We start from the raw sequence: 22,637 nt of genomic DNA, 5'->3' as shown, positions 1-22,637 counted from the left end.
TTTCATATTTTTCATCACTATTACTTTTATAAATGTTTTCTGCAGTGACATCTGGTGGTAATTCAGACATTTTTAAAATAACATTTGAAACTGAATTCAAATTAAACCTATTTATAACTAAGTATAATAATTGGTTATCTTTTTTTAAGTAAAGTTTTTTTAAGTAAACGAGATAGGGTTAGAAACAATTTTTAAAAAGTTTTTGTGGTTGAATTGAACCAGGCATCCTTTCAGAGTCAATGTTGGCTTGTAGTGAGTTAATCCTGGTGCTTATTATCCTTGTTCTGTCTTTGTATTAGATAGCCTGTTCTTTTTTCTTTTTCAAATATGCTTTCATGGGAAAGAGATAGCAAGGAATGAAAAAGAGAAAAAAGATTTGAAATCTTGGTGACCAAAAGTCCTGTCATAGTATAGCTCAATATAGTACATGATGGTCAGACTTTTTTGGAATTGGGAATACTTAAAATATATTAATCAATAAGATCATTAATTCTTTTTTGGTGTTGCTATGTTGGGATTGAAGCGCCGAAGAAGCATAGTGAAAACCAAATATGGAGAATGGTTAGTTGTTAATGTATGGGTGTAGCCAGATCTTCTGAATGTGTGGTTTAATTTATTGACTTTTATTTAATTTGTACATTTGTAAACTGCTGTAGTCAGTTTTATCTTTTATGGAAGCAGCCATCACATAGCCAATACAGTAGTAGTAATACTGCATAAAATAACAGAAATACTGTACATATATCAGGTTTCCAAGCGATGAAACGCATTCAAAAAAGAAATATGCAAAGTCCATCTTCCAAAATAAATTTCTTTTATTTAGGTCAATTTATATTAAATTGGCAAAATCTCTTGTAATTCTGGATCTGACACAAACCAGAATTACACCACATAATGTAATATTGTAAATTAGAAACATCCCACAAAAGTCACATTCCCCAATGAAAGCAAAATCAACATTGTCCGGTGTCTTCAAACTCCACCTTCAGCTCTATATAATTTTCGCAAGAAGTCTGTAATCCCAGTTCTTGGAAGACTGCAGCACCAAAGGCCCAAACGCTGTCTAGAACAGGGGCCCCAACAGATCCATGGCATGCCAGAAACTGGGTCACACAAACAAGCAAAGCCCCATCCACTGGATGCATGCAGCACAGGAAAGCACACCCCCTCTGATCCGTGGGAAAAACCTCTCCATGGAACCAGTCTTTGGTGCCCAAAAGGTTGAGAGCCGTTGGTCTAGGACACAGTTTTTACAAGCTTCTGGACAGCCAAAAAGTGGCAGCTATCCTCATCTTGGGTCAAAGTGTCCTGAGAGGAGAGCACATTTCCCAGTGCCTAAACTTTAGGTTCTTTATCCGCTTTACCTGTCAATCAGTGCAGGGTTTCACTAAACAGTTCCTATGATTTTGGATTGAGTTCATTGAAATACAGTACTCAGTTCCAGCCTTATCATTAATGCATCTGAACAGGTATTGTTTAAATCTGATCAATAGGATAATAGTAAGGGGAAAGATTGAAGTTCATAGGTTCCTTTCTGTGAGAAGAAACACAGATGACATTCATGTTAACATAGTACGTTAATCGGCTTTTTGGCTATAATTGTTAGCCATGGCCGAGAAATGCAAGGGACTATTTCCTCACAAGCTTGTAATTCTCCTAAAGAACTGATGAGAATTAACCAGGGTATGCAACCTGTTTATAGTACTACTACACATTAAGGTACTTATTTCCTGTTTTTGCAAGTGAAATGGATCAACTGTGTTGATAGCTTAGGCAACATTGCCGCTCAGATATTATTTGGGATATATTTGATATAGACAATTATATGTACATTTAATTGTGCTGGTTTTTCTTTCTTATAATGCTGATTCATAATAACTAAACAAGATTTGAATTTTACTTCCCATCTGTAATTAACTGGCTTAAACATTATACTTTATATAAATATAGGAAGCTGTTTTTTTTTCTTTACAGAGTAGCAAAAATAATTTTGACCTGTCCTATAGGGAAAAAGCATTTAAAAACTTACAAAGTTAGTTCTGATACTTCATACAAAAGTTTTCATCTTTTTTAATCTCTTTCTAAACAGGTACAATATTCACTGTTGATCTGCTTGATCGAGAGACTACTTCTCATTACTGGCTAACTGTTTATGCAACAGACCAAGGTGTTATTCCTCTGTCTTCATTCATTGAAATCTACATAGAAGTTGGGGATGTTAATGACAATGCTCCACAAACTACGCAGCCCGTTTATTACCCAGAAGTTATGGAAAATTCGCCCAAGGACATTTCAATCATCCAGATTGAAGCCTTTGATTCAGATTCAAGCTCTAATGAAAAGCTCACTTACAAGATTAGTAGTGGAAATCCACAAGGATTCTTTCACATAAATCCTAAAACTGGTAAGTAGTTGGCAGATATTATTTTGTGAACTTTACAGTAAATTGATTCTTTGGATTGTTAAATAGAATTTAAACTGCAGAAAATCATTTGAGACGGAGACATTATATGTACCTGTATGAAAAATATGTGAATAATATTAGGACTGGTACGGCAAAACTAAAGGGATGTGATGGCTCAGTGGCTAAGACGCTGAGCTTGTCGATCGAAAGATCGGCAGTTCAGCTGCTCGAATCCCTAGTGCCGCATAACGGGGTGAGGTCCCGTTACTTGTCCCAGCTTCTGCTAACCTAGCAGTTCATTGATGTGATGACAATATTTTAATAAAAATTATATATATCCACAACGTCATCAGCAGTTGAGCTTGATTTAATAGTGTTTTTATCTTTTAACACCTCTGTTATTCTTTTCTGAATGTACTTTGTCTTCTACTGGGGGTCAAATTCATTGAAGGAAGGTTTTGCACACATTATTTATTCCGCTTCCTTGAATTTTAAGAAATGAAATCAATTTATTTCATTATTATAATGAAAGTGCCACATGAAAAGTAAAAGACTTTGATTTAAGCTTCTCTAAAGAGAACAGCTCAGCCATATGAACCACTTGAATTCAAGTGAAGAAGAGGTTTGTTAATTACCTGGAGGCTGCAATCATTACGTTGCAATATGCATCAAAAATGACTAATTCTCTATGGACTGGAGCCAAACTGCTCTAATTGTAGATGCATTTGCCTAGTACCAATAAATTTTGCTAGATTCCTATATAAAAAAGTATCTTGAGCTGAAATGTGTGCTGTTGTGCATTCTTGATTGTGAATGATAAAATTTATTTTTATTTGCCATATAATTGTCCTATAATAACTACTGTGTTCAGTTCAGTTTAGTTTAGAGAGTGGTAGACTAGCAGTTAAGATACTGGGCTCGGGACCGAAAGGTTGGCAGTTTGAGATTCAAGCACCATGAGACAAGGTGAGCTCCCATTCTTACCCCAGATCCTGCCAACCTAGTTGTTGTGGCCTGCCAGCAGAGCTGGCAGCAGATTCGGACAGTGAGGAGGAACATGGGCCAGTCCTCTGTGTCACAGGCAGAGAGGGGGCCAGAGCTGTATGTCTTCAGAGTCAGACATCAATGAGGCAGATGAACAGCTGGAGCCTGTTCCCAATGTGCGTATGTGCAGAGTTGCCAGACGAAGGGAACAAATAAAGAACAGGGGTCAACTTGGGAGTAAGGCCAGATGTTGAATGGCCCCTCCCAGAGAAAATAAAAGAGGAACGAAAGGGGAGTGGAGTTTGCAGGAGACATTTGGTTCACTAATTGGTTTGTGCCAAGTTCTGCAGATATTGGCCTGTCAGCTCTCCAAGCCAGATAAGGTCTGTGACCGTAAATCCTCTCCTTAAAGACTTTGCCAGTTGTGAATGAGCAGAATTCACAGGACAATAATAAAACGGGTTTTTCTCGGGGAAAAGGAGTTTGTTTCATGCTCTTGGGAAGCCTCAGTCAGAACACTACCCTTTTGAAAGCATGCAAATGCAAGTAGATAAATAAGTACCACTTCTGTGGGAAGATAACAGCATTCAATGTGCCTCAACATATAGTCACGTTGGTGATATGGCATGGGCGAATCTTTTGCTGGCTCCCTTAGGTAGCATTTCCCTAGAGTTTTTAGTTTAAAAAAATAAACTGAATTTAAACAGACAAAACACAATTTTCAGATCAGCGTATCAACCCATAACACATAAGAAAGTGCACATTATGCCATGTTTATGTAATATGCAAAAATATGCAATAACTAAAGTACCATTTTTGATTCTAGTAGTTGTTTCCCTGAATCTTGTTGGAGTGTTTGGAGTATGAAGTTTAAAGATGCATATAGGAAAATGCAATCTTCCAGGTAGTACAATAGAACAGCACTTAATCCTTGGAAGTAAATCATGCTGCTTTCATAAATGGAATGGGAGTCATTGCATTGACACAGTACAGGTATAATAGGGATAAATATCAGCTTTAATTAATAAGATTATGGTTATCCTGGGATCAGCTGCCAATTCTGAACGGTTTTTAAAGGTTACCTCTTATTACACAATGCAGTCAGAGGCTGCACTGTTTCTAATAAATAGACACTCAATTAGAGAGCAGAAAATCTAATTCAAGCATAGATTGGTTAAATGTGATTGAGAACATTATAGAATCCAGTGTAAGTTTCAAATCTTTCCAGTATAATAACAGTGGAATTATCTGTATCATACTGATAACAATATCTTCATATTTTGTTAATTATTATTCCATTTACCAACGATGGGTAAAAGATCTTAAAAGGATATATGATTAGTCCATTTACCAGTTAGTCTCGCTTCAGCAACCTGTTCAGGATTAGAGTTATCATTTGGGGAGGGGAAAGCTCCCCCATATACATTTACTAAATAATGTATTTTATTATGTATTTTAACAATTATTACATGGCGTTCTCCTCCTTTTATGAACAGACTAACCTAGTATATTTTTAGCAAAGATATGAAGCTGTTGGTAATCAGCTTCTCACAAGATTCTCATAAATTTAAAGGATTTATTACTATTTTGAATTAACTTTAGATTGCCAGCATCTAAAATGCAAGGTATAACAGCAGATAATTTATCATATTTCTGCTATCAACTCTCCTGGCCAACACTGTGGTGAGTCATCTGGAGACTGGGTAAAGAGACTTAGAAAGTCTGCAAGCAAGTTCCAAAGATTTCAATTTCCAAAGACTTACTTGGTTTTGGAGGATCTGCTAACATCAGCTAGGTGGGCAGTTTAACCTAGAACGGTATTTAGGACTTAGTTTTAAGAATTAGTTTTGCCCAAGGCAAATATTTTCTCTTCTCTTGCCCAGACTCAGGACGCATGTACTGTACAACCTACACTTTGTCTTCAAGGAAATCTACCTTTTAATTTGCATATTCTAATATTGCCTGAGTTTTTCGTTAGACCAGAAGTCTTATATATTGTCTATTGTCTTACTAGATAATTTGGCAATACAGTTTACTAGTTTCAAATAATAAAAGTGGAAAAATAAAAATATTTCATCTAGATGAGCTTTATTTTACTAAGCCATATGGTGCATTTTGTTCAAGTATGTGCCTTTCTTGTTAAGAAACAAACAAATCTCAAAGTCAGATGATCTTGATTCTCAAACACAATGAAATAATCAAATAGATTAAAAATAGCCATCAACTACATTTGTTCTTTATCTTTGAGCTTTCCTGTTTCCTAGTCCTTTTTAATTTAACCAAATGGAAATTAAGCAACAGAATAGTATATGAGTGGGGAGAAACTGAGACTAAAGAAATTTCACATAAAGTCTCATCAGAACTTCTGTATATAATTGTAGAACAGATGGGGAAATTGAAATATGGGTTGAATTGTACTTTTGGTTAAATAATATATAATTTGCTTTGGTAAGCAGTACAAGTGATCAATAGATTAGTTTTAGAATTAAATTTGCCAAAAGGTATAAATGGCTGCATTTTTCCTATCACGGGAAACAAGGATTTGTTTTAACCACAACTTGTAGAACAAATTATGTAGAAGTCAGTCATGCTGATCAGCAAAGCATTCATGGCTTGCCATCAATTCCTTCTTTTTAAATCAATGACCTAAGCCTATATAATAAATAATGGTATCAAAGTGGGGTTTATTTTTCTAAAACAAGCTGGTTTTTTTCTTTGAAATGAACATCAAGACAAAAATCAGTTGAATATTGAAATATATTATTTTAGCTTTAAAGCATAACTATTGAAATAAAGTCAATTTAAGTGACTTAATTCATAAAACAAGTCCTCTAACACAACACTTGCTTAAAAGTTATGTGGGGGATTCATCCTAAAACAAAAACTAATATGTTAGTAAAGAAATAAAACATTGAAATTTTGTCCAATCGGTCAAGGACTTTTCAAAACTATATAGGTATCACCTAGTTGAAATCTTATCCTTCCAAAAATGTTGCCCTCAGCTGGCATTTTTATTTGAAAGTAAATATTTATTAAAAGTTGTTCAATTTATAATTTTATAAATGTCTGCTTTTTCCTTTCAAGAAAACAATATTTACAGTACTGTGAACAAGACATCTTTTATTTTTAAAATAACCAAATTAATTTAAATTCTATGTAATTAAATTCTTATTCGCTGTTTGAAAATTCATATAAAATATATAAAGTGCCCATAAACAGACTTTTGTAGTGAGTGGGTAAAGCTATGAGTGGCTAGTTCCTTTTGTTATACTCCAAATGTTAGTTTTACTATGTTCTGTTCTTGGGCAGCAAGCCAGTGTCTGGATCCATCTTCTCATGTGGCATTATATGACTTAAAAGTCTAATTCTTGCAAAATCTGAAGATTCATTATCTTAACATCTTAATGCTGCTTAGAGACTGAGGAAGTAGTCTAGTACAGGCACATATGCACTCTAATGCCGGTACTTTGTAGTTTTGCTGAAACCAATTCTAGTGTTTCCTGACAGCTGATAACATAGTGACGGTTACAGCAAAATACCAAGTATGAGCTAAAATGGTAACCTTTGATCTAGCACATGAAGTCCTGGAGACTTCCTTGACAAACATACCAATCAAACAAGTTTGCCAACATGTACTTTATTGACTTTGTGCTAAATAGGTGTGCCATCTGCTACCCATAGGGCACTGTTACTCACTTATTCATTCACAAATTATACTTTAGGACAGCCCTTTGGATGTCAGTATGATTGAGGTTGTAACTCATTAAGCCTATTTATAATGCATATTCAGTTAAGGAAAACTTTTTTTAAAAGATAAGGCAACAGATATACCGTTATAGAAATTTTATTATTATATTATTATTTATTAAATTTGTATACCGCCCTACTCCCGAAGGACTCAGGGCGGTGAACAGCCACAAGATAAAAACACATAAATACAAAATTTAAAAACCATTAAAATACAATTAAATAATTTGGCCCAGAAAACAAAATTTAAAGCAGCCCAAATTTATAAGACAAATTTAAAATTTAAAAACAGTTTAAAAAAGAGGTTAGGCCAGGCCGGCCTGCTGGAATAGGAATGTTTTGAGGGCACGGCGGAAAGCGCGCAGGTCTGAAATACTCCGTATCTCCGGGGGGAGCTCGTTCCAGATGGCAGGTGCTTCCACAGAGAAGGCTCTTCCCCTGGGGGCGGCCAGTCGACACTGTTTGATCGATGGCACCCTAAGAAACCACAGCCACTCGGTCTTGGATGGGTTGGGCCTGAGTCTGTTTCTCCCCATCCAGATCCATACAGCCTCTAGGCACCGGGACAGCATTTCAAGGGCATCATTGGGGTAGTCCAGGGTGGAGATGTACAGCTGAGTGTCATCAGCATGCTGGTGGTACTTCACCCCGAAACCACGGATGATCTCACCCAGTGGCTTCACATAAATGTTGAACAGAAGGGGCGAGAGGACCGACCCTTGTGGCACCCCACATACAAGGGGCCTTGGGTCGACCTCTGTCCCCCTGCCAACACAAACTGCGACCGGTCGGATAGAAAGGAGAACCACCGCAACACGGTGCCCCCCACCCCTAACTCTTCCAACCGGTACAGCATGATACCATGGTCGATGGTATCAAAAGCCGCTGAGAGGTCTAATAGGACCAGGACAGGGGAACAACTCCTGTCCCGAGCCCTCCAGAGATCATCCACCAATGCGACCAATGCCGTTTCTGTGCTGTACCCAGGCCTGAAGCCCGACTGGAATGGATCCAGATAAGCCAATTCATCCAGGTACTGAGGGAGCTGTCGTGCTACCACACTCTCAATAACCTTCACAACAAAGTGAAGGTTGGAGACTGGACGATAATTAGCCAACACTGCCGGGTCCAGGGAAGGCTTGAGGAGAGGTCTCACCACTGCCTCTTTCAAGGTGGCGGGAAAGACACCCTCACTCAAAGAAGCATTTATAATCCCCTAGAGCCAGCCTCGCGTAACCTCCCGAGAAGCCAGCACCAACCAGGAGGGTCCAATAAACATGTGGCCGCACTCAGTCTACCCAGTATCCTGTCCACGTCTTCGGGAGTTACAGAATCAAACTCTTCCCAGATAATATTCTCAAGACCTGCCTTCATCATCCCCCCTGAATCTATCCTGTCAGAGTCCAGGCGTTCCCGAATCTGAGCGATTTTGTCATACAGATACTGTGCAAAGTCCTCGGTCTAGCCTCCAAGGGGTCCTCCTGCGCTTCCTGGTGGAGCAGGGAGCGGGTCACCCTAAACAGGGCGGCCGGACGATTATCTGATGATGCAATAAGAGTGGAAAAATAATTACATTTTGCCGCTTTTATCGCCACCAGGTAGGTCTTAATATAAGACCTTACCAGTGTTCGGTCGGATTCAGAGCAACTGGTCCTCCAACTGCTCTCCAGGCGTCTTTTCCGGCACTTCATCTCCCTCAGCTCCTTGGTGAACCAAGGAGCCAGGTGAGACTGGCGCCGGGTCAGAGGCTACAAAGGCACGATCCGGTCCAAAGCTCCAGTGGCTGCCCTATCCCAGGCGGCCACTAGGTCTTCAGTCGATCCATGAGCCAGAGCCTCAGGAAATGGCCCAAGCTCCGTCTGGAACCTATCCAGGTCCATCAGGCGCCTGGGGCAGAACCACCTCATCGGTGGTTGAAATGACATTATCTCAAGAATACTTGCATTTTTGCCCTATAATTGTTCTAATTTGTTTTAAGGCTGTAGAATGCAGTCTTGTTTAAATTTTCCAATAAGTGTTACAATAGAATTTACTTAAATTCCAGTTAAGCTGTATAACCTAATAGAACTATTCATGCTTAAAATGGAGAACATTCTAAAATGGGTTTCCAGGAATGTATCTCTGGCTTTTCAACTTTCCATTTAAAGGAAATTCTGTAACTGGCAATTCTAAAACTGTTTTAAGAAAACTGTAGTTCTATAACTCGATCAGCTTTATAATATACCATTATCTCTCTCTTTTGCTATGTGTTTGTGCATATAGAAGGGAACAACTATACTTGTAAGTAAAGTATGCTACATTTAATGTTGACACTGCTATATATTCCATAGAATAGATTTTTGCATTATGTATTTTCACCATGTCTGTCTAGTTGGAACTAATTCCAAGAATAAGTATATAAAAATGCAGGGAAAGAGTAGATTTTGAAGAATGTTCTTAGACAGCCTTAAGATGAAGTGTTAACATAGATGGTGCCAGATGGTGGAATATGTTAATTGATGTCCAATCTGTTAGAAATCAAAAAATAGCCCTGCCAGAAGTATAGAGGTCAAAAAGACAGACAAAGTATATCCAAATGCTGTCTTATAATTATCTTTCAGGCTGTAAAATACAGCTGATGAGAGCCTATTCTTGTTATTTCCTTACTATTTTGTGAATGTTCCATACCAGTCTATTAAAAACACTTTTTAATTAGAGACTCAGCATAGTTAATAGTGCAAAAGGGCAATTTAATGATAAATGGGAAAGCTGTGTCCACATTTTAGCTGGAGGCATGAAGGAACTTTAGCCTGGACAAAGTCTGAAACCATGAGGCTAAAGGAAAACTACACACGTTTATTTCAACTCAGACATTTTTCCTTCGTGATTTAGAATTTTAAACAGTTTGCTTTCCTTACACTCTCCAGCTGAATGTATGGAAGTCAGAGGGGAAAAAAAGACAGGACCAATGTCATGTTCCTTTCTCTGTCTTATTTGAAGCTATCCAAGTATTTAGCCAAACTGAAGATGACCACAGCCCTGGTCAATAATAATAATAATAATAATAATAATTTTATTTCTATACCGCCCTTCTCCCGAAGGACTCAGGGCGGTGTACAGCCTAATTAAAAACAGAATAAACATCAATTTAAAATAATTTAAAAATATTAAATAAATTTGGCTTAATTTAAAACCCCAAAAATTTAAAACATCCAATTTAAAATTATATTGCTAACCCAGCCTGGCGGAACAGTAGGGTCTTGAGTGCGCAGCGAAATCAAACTATATGTCATCATTAATTCTTTGTTTATATTTTGGTATTCAAAGAAAGAACCCTGAAAGAGAAAACAAATCTGCACCATTTGTGTTTCAAACTAGATATAATAGTCAAACTATTTTCTTTTATTTAAAAAAAGATGCATTTTTAAATCCCCATTAAACTTAATATGATCTCCATCTCACAAGGGACTGGGCAGCTTAGTGCAGTGATGGCTACCTTTTCTGGACTGAGTGCCCAAAGTTGCGTGCCCAAACCCCCAAAATGCAATGCACGTGTGGCCCCTGCGCATGCACCCCACCCCCATGCATGTGTGCATGCCCCCCACATGCCCTCTGCACATGTACATGTGGCCCCCATGTGCACACAGTGCCCCCCCGCACATGCCCTGCCCTCATACATGCCCAGCAGAACCCTGAAGACCAGCTGGCCGGCAGAAGGCGCGCACACATGTGCAGCATAGCTGAACTGGGGTGATGGCTCGCTTGCTCACAGAGAGGGCGCTGTGTGCCACTTCTTGCACGCATGCTATAGGTTCGCCATCACGGGTTTAATGCATGATTTCTCCCAGAAATATTTATTGCCCATCCCCATAATGCAATGCATACTTAAATTCACAACCATTTTTTTTCATTTACCTTACAATTATATTCTGCTTCTTCTCTAAATGATCAAATTTGCTTATATAGTGACTCTTAAAACAAATGTACTGTGTGAAGTAGGTTGGGCCAGTGGATCAGGTTACCTAATTTGGTGTATAGAAGATTTGGACTTTTATTTGGATCTCTCCACTCTCCTAAGCCCAAAGTTTCATGAATGTGTGTACACACTGTATTCCAGAGGGCTAAGAACTAATTGATTTTAAAATTTCTGTTTAAATGTTGCCATCTCTATTTTGGTATATGGTCGTACTTCTCTGCAGAATGCATTCTTATCTTGGATAAGGTTATCAACCAATTGCAGGTTAAAATGCTTCAAAGTTAATTAAATTGTACTACTCAGTAGCAACAATTATATTGTTCCTGTGGACAAATAACTAAGTAATCTATCCTGAATATTTTGGTGTTTTTGGGTTAATTTGACTATCCTCAGTCAAAACCTTCATAAACTTTTCTCCTTGTTTTGATAATTTGAAAAATCTATTTTTTTAAAAAAAATCTTATATTATTGTCATATTCCAGTTAATTTAAAAAATAATTCAAAGGTTCATAATTTGCCAGTATTTTGTCCAAAATGTTACGTTTCATTTCAGTTTAGTGGACATGGAGAAAGAAAATACAATTTATATTCAGTTAGAGCAGTTCATGATTCTAGGATTAGATGCAGTCCCGAAAGGCCCAAAATGTTTACTTTGGACAAATGGGAATCGTGATTTCACTATTTTTAGGAACCAAACGATATTGTCATATGTTTAAAGAATCCTAATTTTTCCATTTAGTCATGAAACTAAGGTGGAAATCCAGTGCCCTTGCTTTTATAGTATTATATTTGCCGGTGCACTCTTGCCTACATTAAAAAATACTATTTAAAGTGTAACTGGAAGATTCATCACTTGAATCAAAGAACACAAAGGCAATTTTAAACTTGACATTGCAATTATTCCAGAAAACATTGGGAAAATATGGAGTTTATTGCATTTTAAAGTACAGAACAAATATAGACATTTAGTTAGTTAGTTATTTTATTTATTGAGTTTATTTATTGAGTGAGTTTATTGAGTTTGTTGCATTTTAAAGTACAGAACAAATATAGACATTTATTTATTTATTTATTTATTTATTTATTTATTTATTTATTTATTTATTTATTTATTGTATGTATGTACCACCTATCTTGCTGTTTGGGAACTCTAGTTGGCTAACTAAATTATCAGAATAGATAAAAATGCATTTTTACATTTTCTATACTTGTTGCTACCCAGTTATTTATATTTAAAAAGACACTACAATTCTGGTATATAACTGACATTGGCCATTTCTTACCTACAAAAATAAAAGAAAATTGTATTATACTATGTAAGTTCCTTAAGTATCAATGACTCTTGTGTGAAAATACACAGTTTGGTCCAGCAGGTTTACATGTTACAGCTCCCATAGCCAAGGAATGTTGGTTGGCAGGAAGTAGGAGACATTCCTTCTATGCTTTAGCCCCTGTCTCTGGAACATTCTCCCTTCAGAGTTGAGGATGACCTTGACTCTGATGGCCTTTTGTAAGGCCTTGAAGATATGGTTTTGTGCCCACGCTTCGGCCCCCAAATTTGTGAAGGATTCTGCTGATTTTTTTTTTCTTAGCTGCCATATATTCTTTTTTTTTTTTTTAATAATTTTTATTAATATATTCTATGCACTAATACACAAATAAAATATACAATCCTGCCACCATGGTATAATATGATTACATTGTCCATAAGTATAAAATCATTCCTTTATACATACATATTTGCCACCATATATATATATACATCATCATATATCTATTCTATCCCACCTTTTCTGGACCCAATCGTACCATACTTTCCAACTGTTATAAAATTCTGAATCTTTTTTGCCATTGATCAATCTAGTTAATCTATCTGATTCCGCACACTCATTAATTTTATATATTATTTTCAAATCTATCGGTAAGTATTGATTTTTCCACTCCTGCGCATACACTAATCTTGCTGCAGTGATAATGTGAATCAACAAGAACCATATATCTGATTTAATATTCAAAGGTTTTGCCCCCAATAGGAAAATGTCAGGTCTTAGTTCCAAATTAATCTGTGTAATTTCCAAAATCCATTGCCGTATTTTTTTCCAATATTTAACCGCCTGCGGGCAGGTCCACCATTGGTGAAAATAGGTTCCATTGCTGTAACCGCACTTCCAACAGCAGGCAGATGTCCTGGGAAACATTTTAGCTAATCTCGCCGGGGGTTAGCTGCCATATATTCCATGTACTATATTGTTAAAAAAATTAATTGCTAAGAGCCATGTTGGCACAGTAGTCAGAATACAGTATTACAAGCTAATTCACTGCTGACTGCCAGGAGTTTGATTCTGACTGACTCAAGATTGACTCAGCCTTCCATCCTTCCGAGATCGATAAAATGAAGACCCAGATTGTTGGGGACAATATGCTGACTCTCTAAACTGCTTATAGAAGGCTATAAAGCACTATGATGCAATATAGAAGTCTAACTGCTATTGCTGTTCAGGGTCACTTATTGGAGATACGCGGCAATAGAAATTAAATAAGTGAATGAATTAACTATATTAGCTATATTAACCTTGCAAGGTGGACCAGACAGCAAACATAACCAGATGAGCTAAAGCTACTTTTTATAAAGTTACATTAACAGAATTTTGCAAGTCTGAAAGAACTTCTTTCAACAGCAGTGTAAGAAATGATGCCCCTGGAGCAGGAGCTGGCTTGATAGGTTGCAGTAAAACAGCAATTTTCCAGAAAGAAGAGAGCACATTCCAGAAAGGGAAGGGAGACAAGAGGTAACACAGCCCTGAGCTGGATAGGAGACAGAGCATAAAAGTAAGGATAGCCGCTCCCTAGAATCTTTCAGATTATATCCATTAGGCTGGGTTTAGACTGGCAAGATTCTGTTTGCTATATGTAAGCAAATAAAGAACTGAACTCTGGCTGAATTCTTCAGTAGTGGTCTTCACTTACTCTGCTATTAGCATTAAGACTTCCATGCTTATTATCACAGCATCAAGTATGTCAGGAATGAATCAAATATTAAACAGGCTTAGAAAACACATATATACAAACTAATACAATACTTTTGTAACAAAATTAGATTATAAAATTGCAGTTGACAATATTCTCTTTTTCTTCTCATACCAAGTAATGGTTAATGAATTGATTTTTTTAATATATATTTACAGGTCTAATTACAACAACTTCAAGAAAACTTGACCGAGAACAGCAAGCAGAACATATATTAGAGGTAAATTATGCTGCTGTGTTCTTAGTACACTCCTACGAAAAATAATTCTGCTTGGGGGGGGGGAGATGATATTTCTGCACAATACAGCCTCCTAAATATTTCTGCCCTTCTCCTGCTCTTTCCTCTGCAATGCAATGAGAGTGTACTAAATGGGAATCCATACAGTTCTAAGCCCTAGGTCTCCCTCTTCAGTCCTTGGGAGGAAAATTTGGGCTTAAATGTCCCTATGTGACTGCTGAGAGGAAGGGAGGTTTTGTTTTGTTTTTTACAAGACAACTTTCCCTCCTCAAGCCTCCAATTACATGTATTGCAGTCTTAATTATCTGTTTGTCTGTTCATTCCTTTTGGCACACCAACATCCTTGTTCAAGGCTCTCACCCAGCTGGAGTCAGTTTTGTGAGGTTGAACTTTAGAAATGGAAATCAGCTTCCATTTCTTTCATGCAAACTGTCTGGGTATGATCTGAGTATTTGCTTCCTATTATTATGCTTCACTGTCCATTTATACTTGGAACAGGAGAGCCTGCCATTGCAGTGATCCCAGTAAAACCTCCTGCAAATTCAATTACTCTTGTGAAACAGCAATCCAGCATTGAGCTTTTATTATATATTACATTAAAGTAATGCCTTGTGTGCCATTCTTTAGTCAATTGTTCTAGAACCATGCCAATTCTGACAATTCGATGAAGTAAGCTGTTTGCAGGCCTGATCAGCAAGAGATTAATGTTGCAATTCATCAAATACATATGGCTGCTTTCTTTTTCTTTTTTCTTTTTCACAGTAGTTCTACTTATAATAAAAGCTGTACTGCTCTAGGAGCCAGGAGAAAATGTGTGAGATTCACCAAAAACGTAACGGGGGGTATCAAAGAAAAAAGTATAATAAAATAAATGAATCTGTTAAAGGCGTATATAATTTCACTTGGGAAGTTTAAAGACAAAATTGCACTTGCCATCCAGGGTCACTTTAAATTTTGTCAAAATACGTTAATTTAGAAATGTTACTTATGTAGCATTATCCAGCCTGGAACTTTTTAGGTGTATTTATTTAGCTTTTATTGAATATCATCATAACATTTCTGGGCATTAAAGTTTTGACTAGAGAAACTAGCAAGTTTATTTTTCATTTACTATTAACATTTATCCTGTTTTTTACTTCTGTTTCCATTGAAACAAAGATGTCCTATTTATATTTTCTTAGGTTATAAACTAATCTTTATATAGCATCTTTTAAATCCAGTAAGTACATATCTGTTACAATTACATTCAATGTTTCTTGGAATACATGATTTCTCCCTACATAACATTTTGGAAAAAAAAAAAACAATTATTTTCTCTGTACCTAGTTATACCTCCAGAAGTTATAGTAGTGTCCTAAACATTTTGTCTTAGAAACTATGGCAGCTGCATTCAATGGACATACTTTTAGTTAGAACAGCATTGGACTACAATTGTAACTAAAACTATGAATAAACTGTGCTTGATTCTTTAACAATATTTGTTGTTGTTGTACAAGCGTTTTCTGATATTCTGGCTGTTTGGTAGAACCTTAGCCAATTGCTTATTTTTTACAAAGTTTCTGTTTTAGTAATAATGTCTTCAAAGCCCTGCTCAGCCATAAAATCTATAGGTGGTCTTGGATGAGGAATGTTCATTCTGTTTATTGTTTCTCAAAGAAATATGTTTGGAGTGTGGATCAAATTCAGCCCTGGAGATATTTGGGAAAGGTGTGGTAGAAATACAGTAGAGTTGAATGTTCAAGTAGCAATATAGTAGGTGAATTTAGCAGAGGGTCTTTACTTCAACATATATTTCTCCATTCCTTTTTCACATTTGCTCACGAAGACACAGTATCTTTTTCCTTTCTCACAGAAGTAGCCCTAACAAAGAATTTTGTTCTTCGGCATCAGTTTGGTACATTTTGTCTTCCTTTTCAATTGCTTATAAGTACAGATATATTTTCTCTTGCAAATTGAGTCTGATATTTTCTACTGTTGGTTCTAAAATATATCAGAATCTTAAGTTATTTTATTCATGAGAATGAAATACCATTCTATCCTTCTCATTTGTTCCCTTTATTTATGTCAGATCCATTCTTGAGAATTAGGGATTTTATAGAGAAATTTAGAAAGTGGTGCAGAGGGCTGCAAAGGGTAGAGTATGGGAAAGATTTTACAAGCAGATTCCTTATCTTTTCACACTGCATCTTCTTAAGTCAAAAGGGTGTTAGTTGCTTTGTTAGAAGAGTGGGGTACCTGCCTTAGAAATATGCAGATAAAATGTTTCAATGTACATTATAAAGATAGCAAATCAAAAGCAATTTGATTTAGTGAGCAGTAGAAAAATATTTTTAAAAAAGCAATAGGCACCTTAAAATCTACTACAATGATATTTTTTGTTTTATACATCCAGCACCATTCTGTTCTGGATATATTTCTGGATATATATTTCTGGATATATGGATGTAAAGAATGCAGATACAGGCACAGAACAAATGAAAGAGTCTATGGCAGCAGTGCTACCGAACATAGCCAACCTAACGAAATACAGTAACATTGAAATAATCAGAACCATGAACCTCATCAACCTTTGTCGCACACTTATTTTCAGTTTCATGGACAAATATATCAACAAATCATTCTCAGGACTCATAGCAGAGACTATAATGCAGAGTCTAGATACTATAGCTCTCCAACAGGTAACAACCAAAAGTATGGATCAGAAATGTAGACAACATCTTTATCTTAATAAAAAGGAAGAGCTTAATCACTAACAAAGGATAGTTTGGTATAGTGATGAAAATTCTGTACTCTGCCTGTTCTTGGCAGCTACTGCAAGGAACATATAAGTAAACACAAAACCTACATTCATATAAATAAGCATAAGCATGATGATATGGTTGATTCAACCTTATTTCATCCCATCATAGGAGTCACAACTTTAGTAGAGTTCTATTGAATGATATAGTCTATTTTCATATGAAATGAACAATTTGTCTATATGTCTGATGTGAAATATATTCAAGCAAACATGTTTATAAATTAGCATAAGGACTTAAAATGGGTAAGAGTCTTGCAAGTTTGATAATTACTGGAAGTTTTAAAGACTTCAGACTTAGGAGCAGAATGTAACATTCAGGTGCCATATTGGTTGTCTCTATAATACATTGCTGTATGCTTCACTGACTTCCATTTTCTTTTCAGGTGTAATGCATGATGTTGGTTATCATTGTTAAAGCTCTAGATGGCATAGGGCCAGGTTATTTGCAAAGCCACAGCTCCCTGGGGTGTCCTTTGGCTCCATCAGGTCAGATAGATGGTGCCTAGGCAGAGTATCTTCCAAGTAGCAGTTCTACTGCATGAAATACACTTCTCCATGAGATCTGTCAGGCCTCCATTCTTCTAGATGGCTTTCCCCCAAGCTTTGGGATAGAGTGAAACTGACTCCCAATAATTGTGATTTTTAAAATCTATTCAGGTACTTGTTTTAGGAACTCGGGAATTATTTTTTGGACGTTCATTTTTTTTTTATTCTTTCGTGTTCTTGTTCTTGAACTGCCTAGAGATGTGGCACATAAGATGGGTGGTTCTATAAATAAATGCATCATTTTAAAAGTGTTTTTCTTCCTCCCTGTTTCTAACTCCAGCACTGTGGAATGTAGCTTCTAGCCTGATTTGTTAAATAAGATATTTTGAACATTAGAATTATACTTAATATTAGCACCATTTAAGGACAATATTTAATTATTTTCCAAGTGCTTGCAGTAAAGTGAGTCATGTTTTCCATTTTGATACATAGACAATTATGAATACTTAAGAGGTTGACTTAATCTAGGCTTATATTAGATACTGTTGGCAAAGATAATCACATTTTATCCACTTTTCAAAATATTTAGACATTACAGCTGGAAACCATATTGAAAGTTCTACAGTGGGGAAAAATAGAGGGGGAGTCACAGTCTGCTTTGATTTCTAACAAAGAAGAAACATTTATTTTTGTGAATTGTTTTATTGTCCAATTAGGTAACTGTGACAGATAATGGTACACCAGCAGAATCAACCCTTACCCGTGTCATTGTGAAAATTTTAGATGAAAATGATAATCGACCTCAATTCTTGCAAAAATTTTATCAAATCAAACTGCCCGAGCGTGAAAAACCAGAGAGAGAAAGAACAGCAAGAAAAGAACCAATCTACCGTGTGGTAGCTGCAGACAAAGACGAAGGTCCCAATGCAGAAATATCTTATAAAATTGAGGAAGGCAACGAGCATGGCAAATTTTTTATTGACCCAATAACTGGTGTTGTCTCATCTAAGAAATATTCTGGAGCTGGAGAATATGACATTCTTACAGTAAGTTTGGATTTCAGTTGCATGCTGTCAGTGCCTTTGCATTTTTATGTAGCACTGTTATTATAGCTTATTTGGAAAATATTATAAAATACTGGAAAATCTTTAAATTCATAGCAAACCAAACTTTTACTTTTTCAAAATGTAAAAGCGATGAGTGTTCTCTTTTTTATAAAAAAATAAATAAAAATTAAAATGTTTAAAATGCTCATGTAACATTTTAGTAACCAAATTGTTTTTTAAAAAACATTCTCTTAGTTAAGATTCAGGTGTTCATTGTGCAAGTAGTTGTGCTAGCTTGCTTCTACATATATACAGTCCCCATTTTATACATTATATATCTTTTATACAGGTAACATGATGCAGTTTATTCTAACGTAACTGAGAATAAACCCTCTTAAAGTCAATAAATGTTTGAATATGTCTTAATAGGATTATATTGAAAGTTCTCTTGGCAGTTACAAAACTTACTGGTTCTTGACCTTTCCTGATTATGAGCTTGGCCATTTTAGTCCAGTATTTTCTGTGTTGTATATAGTTTATTTTCTTTCAAACATTTAAAATTGCTAATACTCTTATATTGTTAGATCAAGGCTGTGGATAATGGCCGTCCACAAAAGTCATCAACAGCCCGTCTTCATATAGAATGGATCTCAAAACCCACTCCATCTTCTGAACCCATTTCTTTTGAAGAATCGTTTTTTTCTTTTACGGTCATGGAAAGTGATCCAGTAGCTCACATGATTGGTGTAATAGGTGTCGAGCCACTGGGTACTTTACTCTGGTTTGATATTACAGGTAAGAGTATTTTAGAATTTTTCATTGTGACTTCTTGATTATTTAGATCAGGGGTGTCAAACTCACAGCCCGCAGGCCACATTCATCATGCGCTGGCCACGCCCACCCCTGGTTTAGCGAAAGGAGGAAAAGTTTTGATACATCATGTGATGATGACGTGAAGATGTGAGTTTGGCACCCCTTATTTAAATGATAATTAACATCTCTTCAGTAGTTACAAAATGAAAAGAAATCTGGGAGATTTAATTAAAATGATTTAATTAAATATATGCTGTTAATGAGTGAAGAGAATATGATTTTTTTTCAGTTTTTTCATAAATAAAATAATCCAACATTCTATGTTCCAGCATGAAAAATAATTGCACTCTCTAATTTAATAGCTAGATTCAATTTAATAAAAAGGAATAATTAGGGGCAGTATTTTGAATGCATTACTAAACAATCAGGGCTGATTTAAGATTTTGGCTCCCTTCATCCCAATGAAGTTATTACCTCAGGTGTTCTGCTTAAATTTAATTTTTGAAGAGCTCTGTAAAAAAGCCATTGATGTCTATAAATCTGGAAAAAGATGCAAAACTATTTTCTAAAGCTCTGCACTCCAATAATCCATAGTCCAACACAATGGATCTTCAAATGGAGAACAGTCTCGTATGGCCCATTCTCTGAATATCACTCAAAGAAAGCTTCACACTTCCCATTTTCACCTTCCCATGAAAGTAACTATCACCAGAAGACTTTCTTCAATGCACTTTGTTGCAATTTCAATTCAATTTCAGTTTATTAAGCGCACAACGTTTATTAAGAGTAGAACAAGCCAGAATGCTTGGGTTGCACTCTGTGAGATCTAGTTATTAGATAAGGGCTAGTTGGAGTAATTGATCTATGTCTGTCTGCTTGTTCCTAGCTGAATGGGAATTGTGAAAATTCCGTATTTGCATGAAATGCTGCCATTGTGTAGATAATAAAACATACTGATTGGGATCCTGCAGTTACTGCAAGTTTCTTGACTGTTCCTGCCAGCATGAATCAAATTGATTGACATTTTCTGCTTTTCCTTTTATTTTATTTTTTTCCTTTCTTTTTGGCTGTATCAGATGACAAAGTTGCTAGTGAAGTTTTTTACATCTTTCCCATGGCTTGTATAACAGAAGGTATCTGCTTAGATCACATAATTGTGGGTCAGATTATGAGATCTACAGTAAAAAAAACATTCTGATATAGAATATTTTATATCAGTTCACAGCTTTCTAGTTCACAATAATTGCCCATGGTTCTGTCTTGTTATTTTATCATCTCCAATGCAATGTGCCCCTAGGCAATTCAGATAAAGAGTATGATGTTTTGCTGTAGTCCTCTTTGTGTTTTGCAGCAGTTAGAAGCTTTATCCTGCTTTTAGAGTTGGCAATCTAGAAATTCAGTAGTATTTGTAATGAGGCAATATCCTGTCCATTATTATGAATGGTTGTAAACATACATGTGATTAGATGCCTTTAACATCTCTCAAGCTTCTTTACAACTAAATATATGTTTGGAAGAAATGTACAATGTAATTGTGAAAGAAATACAGCTCAAGAATGAATGACAAAGTCTGTTTTAAAATTATTTTATTTTATTTTAAATAAAATAAATATGCACCATGGAAGTAAGATAATTTGAGGGGGTATCCCTAGTGACTTGGTAATAAATAACATGATTTCTTATTTAGAAATATTTTATCTAAAATTGAGAATCAATAAAATTGGGTGAGCAAAAAATATTTATTACAGCTAATTAAAGTTTGTTTTAATCATTGTCATAATGTTAAATACAGTACCACTTCAGTGTTGCTACAGAGTGGATTCCATTCATAATAAATCTATCATGGTCAGTATTAATTTAAGAAAAAGAAAAGGGTGGCTGGAATCTTGTCTTTAGCTTTGTTTTTACTCAGAAGCCTTTGAAGGAATTCTAGTAGTAAAAATATAGCATGGTGAATCAGTTCTGTTGGAGTTTTAACACTAAATGCATAGTTTTGAATGAAATAGAGATTTCAGATGGCTATTCCTCTTTTATTCCAGGAAGATTACCGGTTGGGTGCTTCAAAGTTGTTTTTTTGAATTTGATTAAAACATTGGAGAGGGGGTGGGCAACTATGGCCCTTTAAGACCTGTGGACCTAAACTTCCAACTCCTGGAATTCCAGAGTCAGTTATGGAGTTGAAGTCCACAGGTTTTAAAGGGACCATAGTTGCCTATCCTATTCTTTACATTAGAGCAAAGAATATTCCCATATTACAAGAAAACTGGATTTTATGAATTTACGTCTTGTGCAATTTCTTGGAGCAGGTGGCAACTCTGACAGCCGCTTTGATGTGGACAAGGGCACAGGAACAATAGTTGTCGCTAAACCTCTTGATGCAGAACAGAAATCAAATTACAATTTGACAGTAGAAGCAACAGATGGAACTAGGACTATTAGTACGCAGGTAACGGAATTTCTAATGAACTGTTTACAAAAATCAGTGTGTGTGTGTGTTCGTTCTTGGTGTTCCTGGGCAGAATTACATAAAGTAAAGTAATTTTATTTGAAAAAGAAAGAGTTTTCTATACAAATATAGTACAATAGCTCTACAGTTCCATAATTGTAAGGGAGAAGATTCTGTGTAAGTATATAAGTGTATTTTGTATCAGCTTTAAAATGTGTGTTCTACTATTAGTACCATAAATGAAAACCAGAAACAAGACAAAACTACAATTCACATAGGAAAAGAAAGTATATACCAGTAATAAGAAAATACTACAATGTGTATATACAGACACAAATTCAGTGAAAATAATCCTTTGTGTAGTGAAATAATCTTGTTTTGATGTCTGGGTTAATTCTGGTCTTAAAAGTAATAATAAGAGATTAGGTTTCTTGCTACTAGATGTTTCCCAACAAAAATTTCCATCTGTTTATATGTCTTAATTGTATACACTAGTATTATATTTATGTTTGCATATGGAGTTATTTAAATTAAAACCTGAAATAAAGCAACAATAGTTGTTTATGTATGAATTATCCCAATGATTAAAGACCTCCTGTTTATTTTGGTGTCAAGATAAAATGGCTGTGAATATAACTTCTCTGTTGAAACCACATGAAAGAGCTTCCACATGACAACAATTCTCCATACA

General features: G+C 35.8%; 1 protein-coding gene across 1 annotated transcript in view; it reads left to right on the top strand.

Annotated features, from left to right (window-relative positions):
- FAT1 (FAT atypical cadherin 1) overlaps positions 1 to 22,637 on the top strand; it is a 153,015-nt gene that overhangs the window by 69,119 nt on the left and 61,259 nt on the right. Inside the window, exons 3-7 of the mRNA XM_070948256.1 lie at positions 2,090 to 2,404; positions 14,276 to 14,337; positions 18,358 to 18,687; positions 19,272 to 19,482; positions 21,807 to 21,946. Of these exons, the coding sequence (XP_070804357.1) occupies positions 2,090 to 2,404; positions 14,276 to 14,337; positions 18,358 to 18,687; positions 19,272 to 19,482; positions 21,807 to 21,946 (1,058 nt within the window). The remainder of the gene's footprint in view (positions 1 to 2,089; positions 2,405 to 14,275; positions 14,338 to 18,357; positions 18,688 to 19,271; positions 19,483 to 21,806; positions 21,947 to 22,637) is intronic.

The sequence above is a fragment of the Pituophis catenifer genome, unplaced genomic scaffold (genome assembly GCF_029215685.1).
Source record: "Pituophis catenifer annectens isolate HBS135680 unplaced genomic scaffold, rPitCat1.0.hap2 SCAF_8, whole genome shotgun sequence".
Classification (NCBI taxonomy): domain Eukaryota; kingdom Metazoa; phylum Chordata; class Lepidosauria; order Squamata; family Colubridae; genus Pituophis; species Pituophis catenifer.
This window is presented reverse-complemented; position numbering and strand designations above follow the sequence as displayed.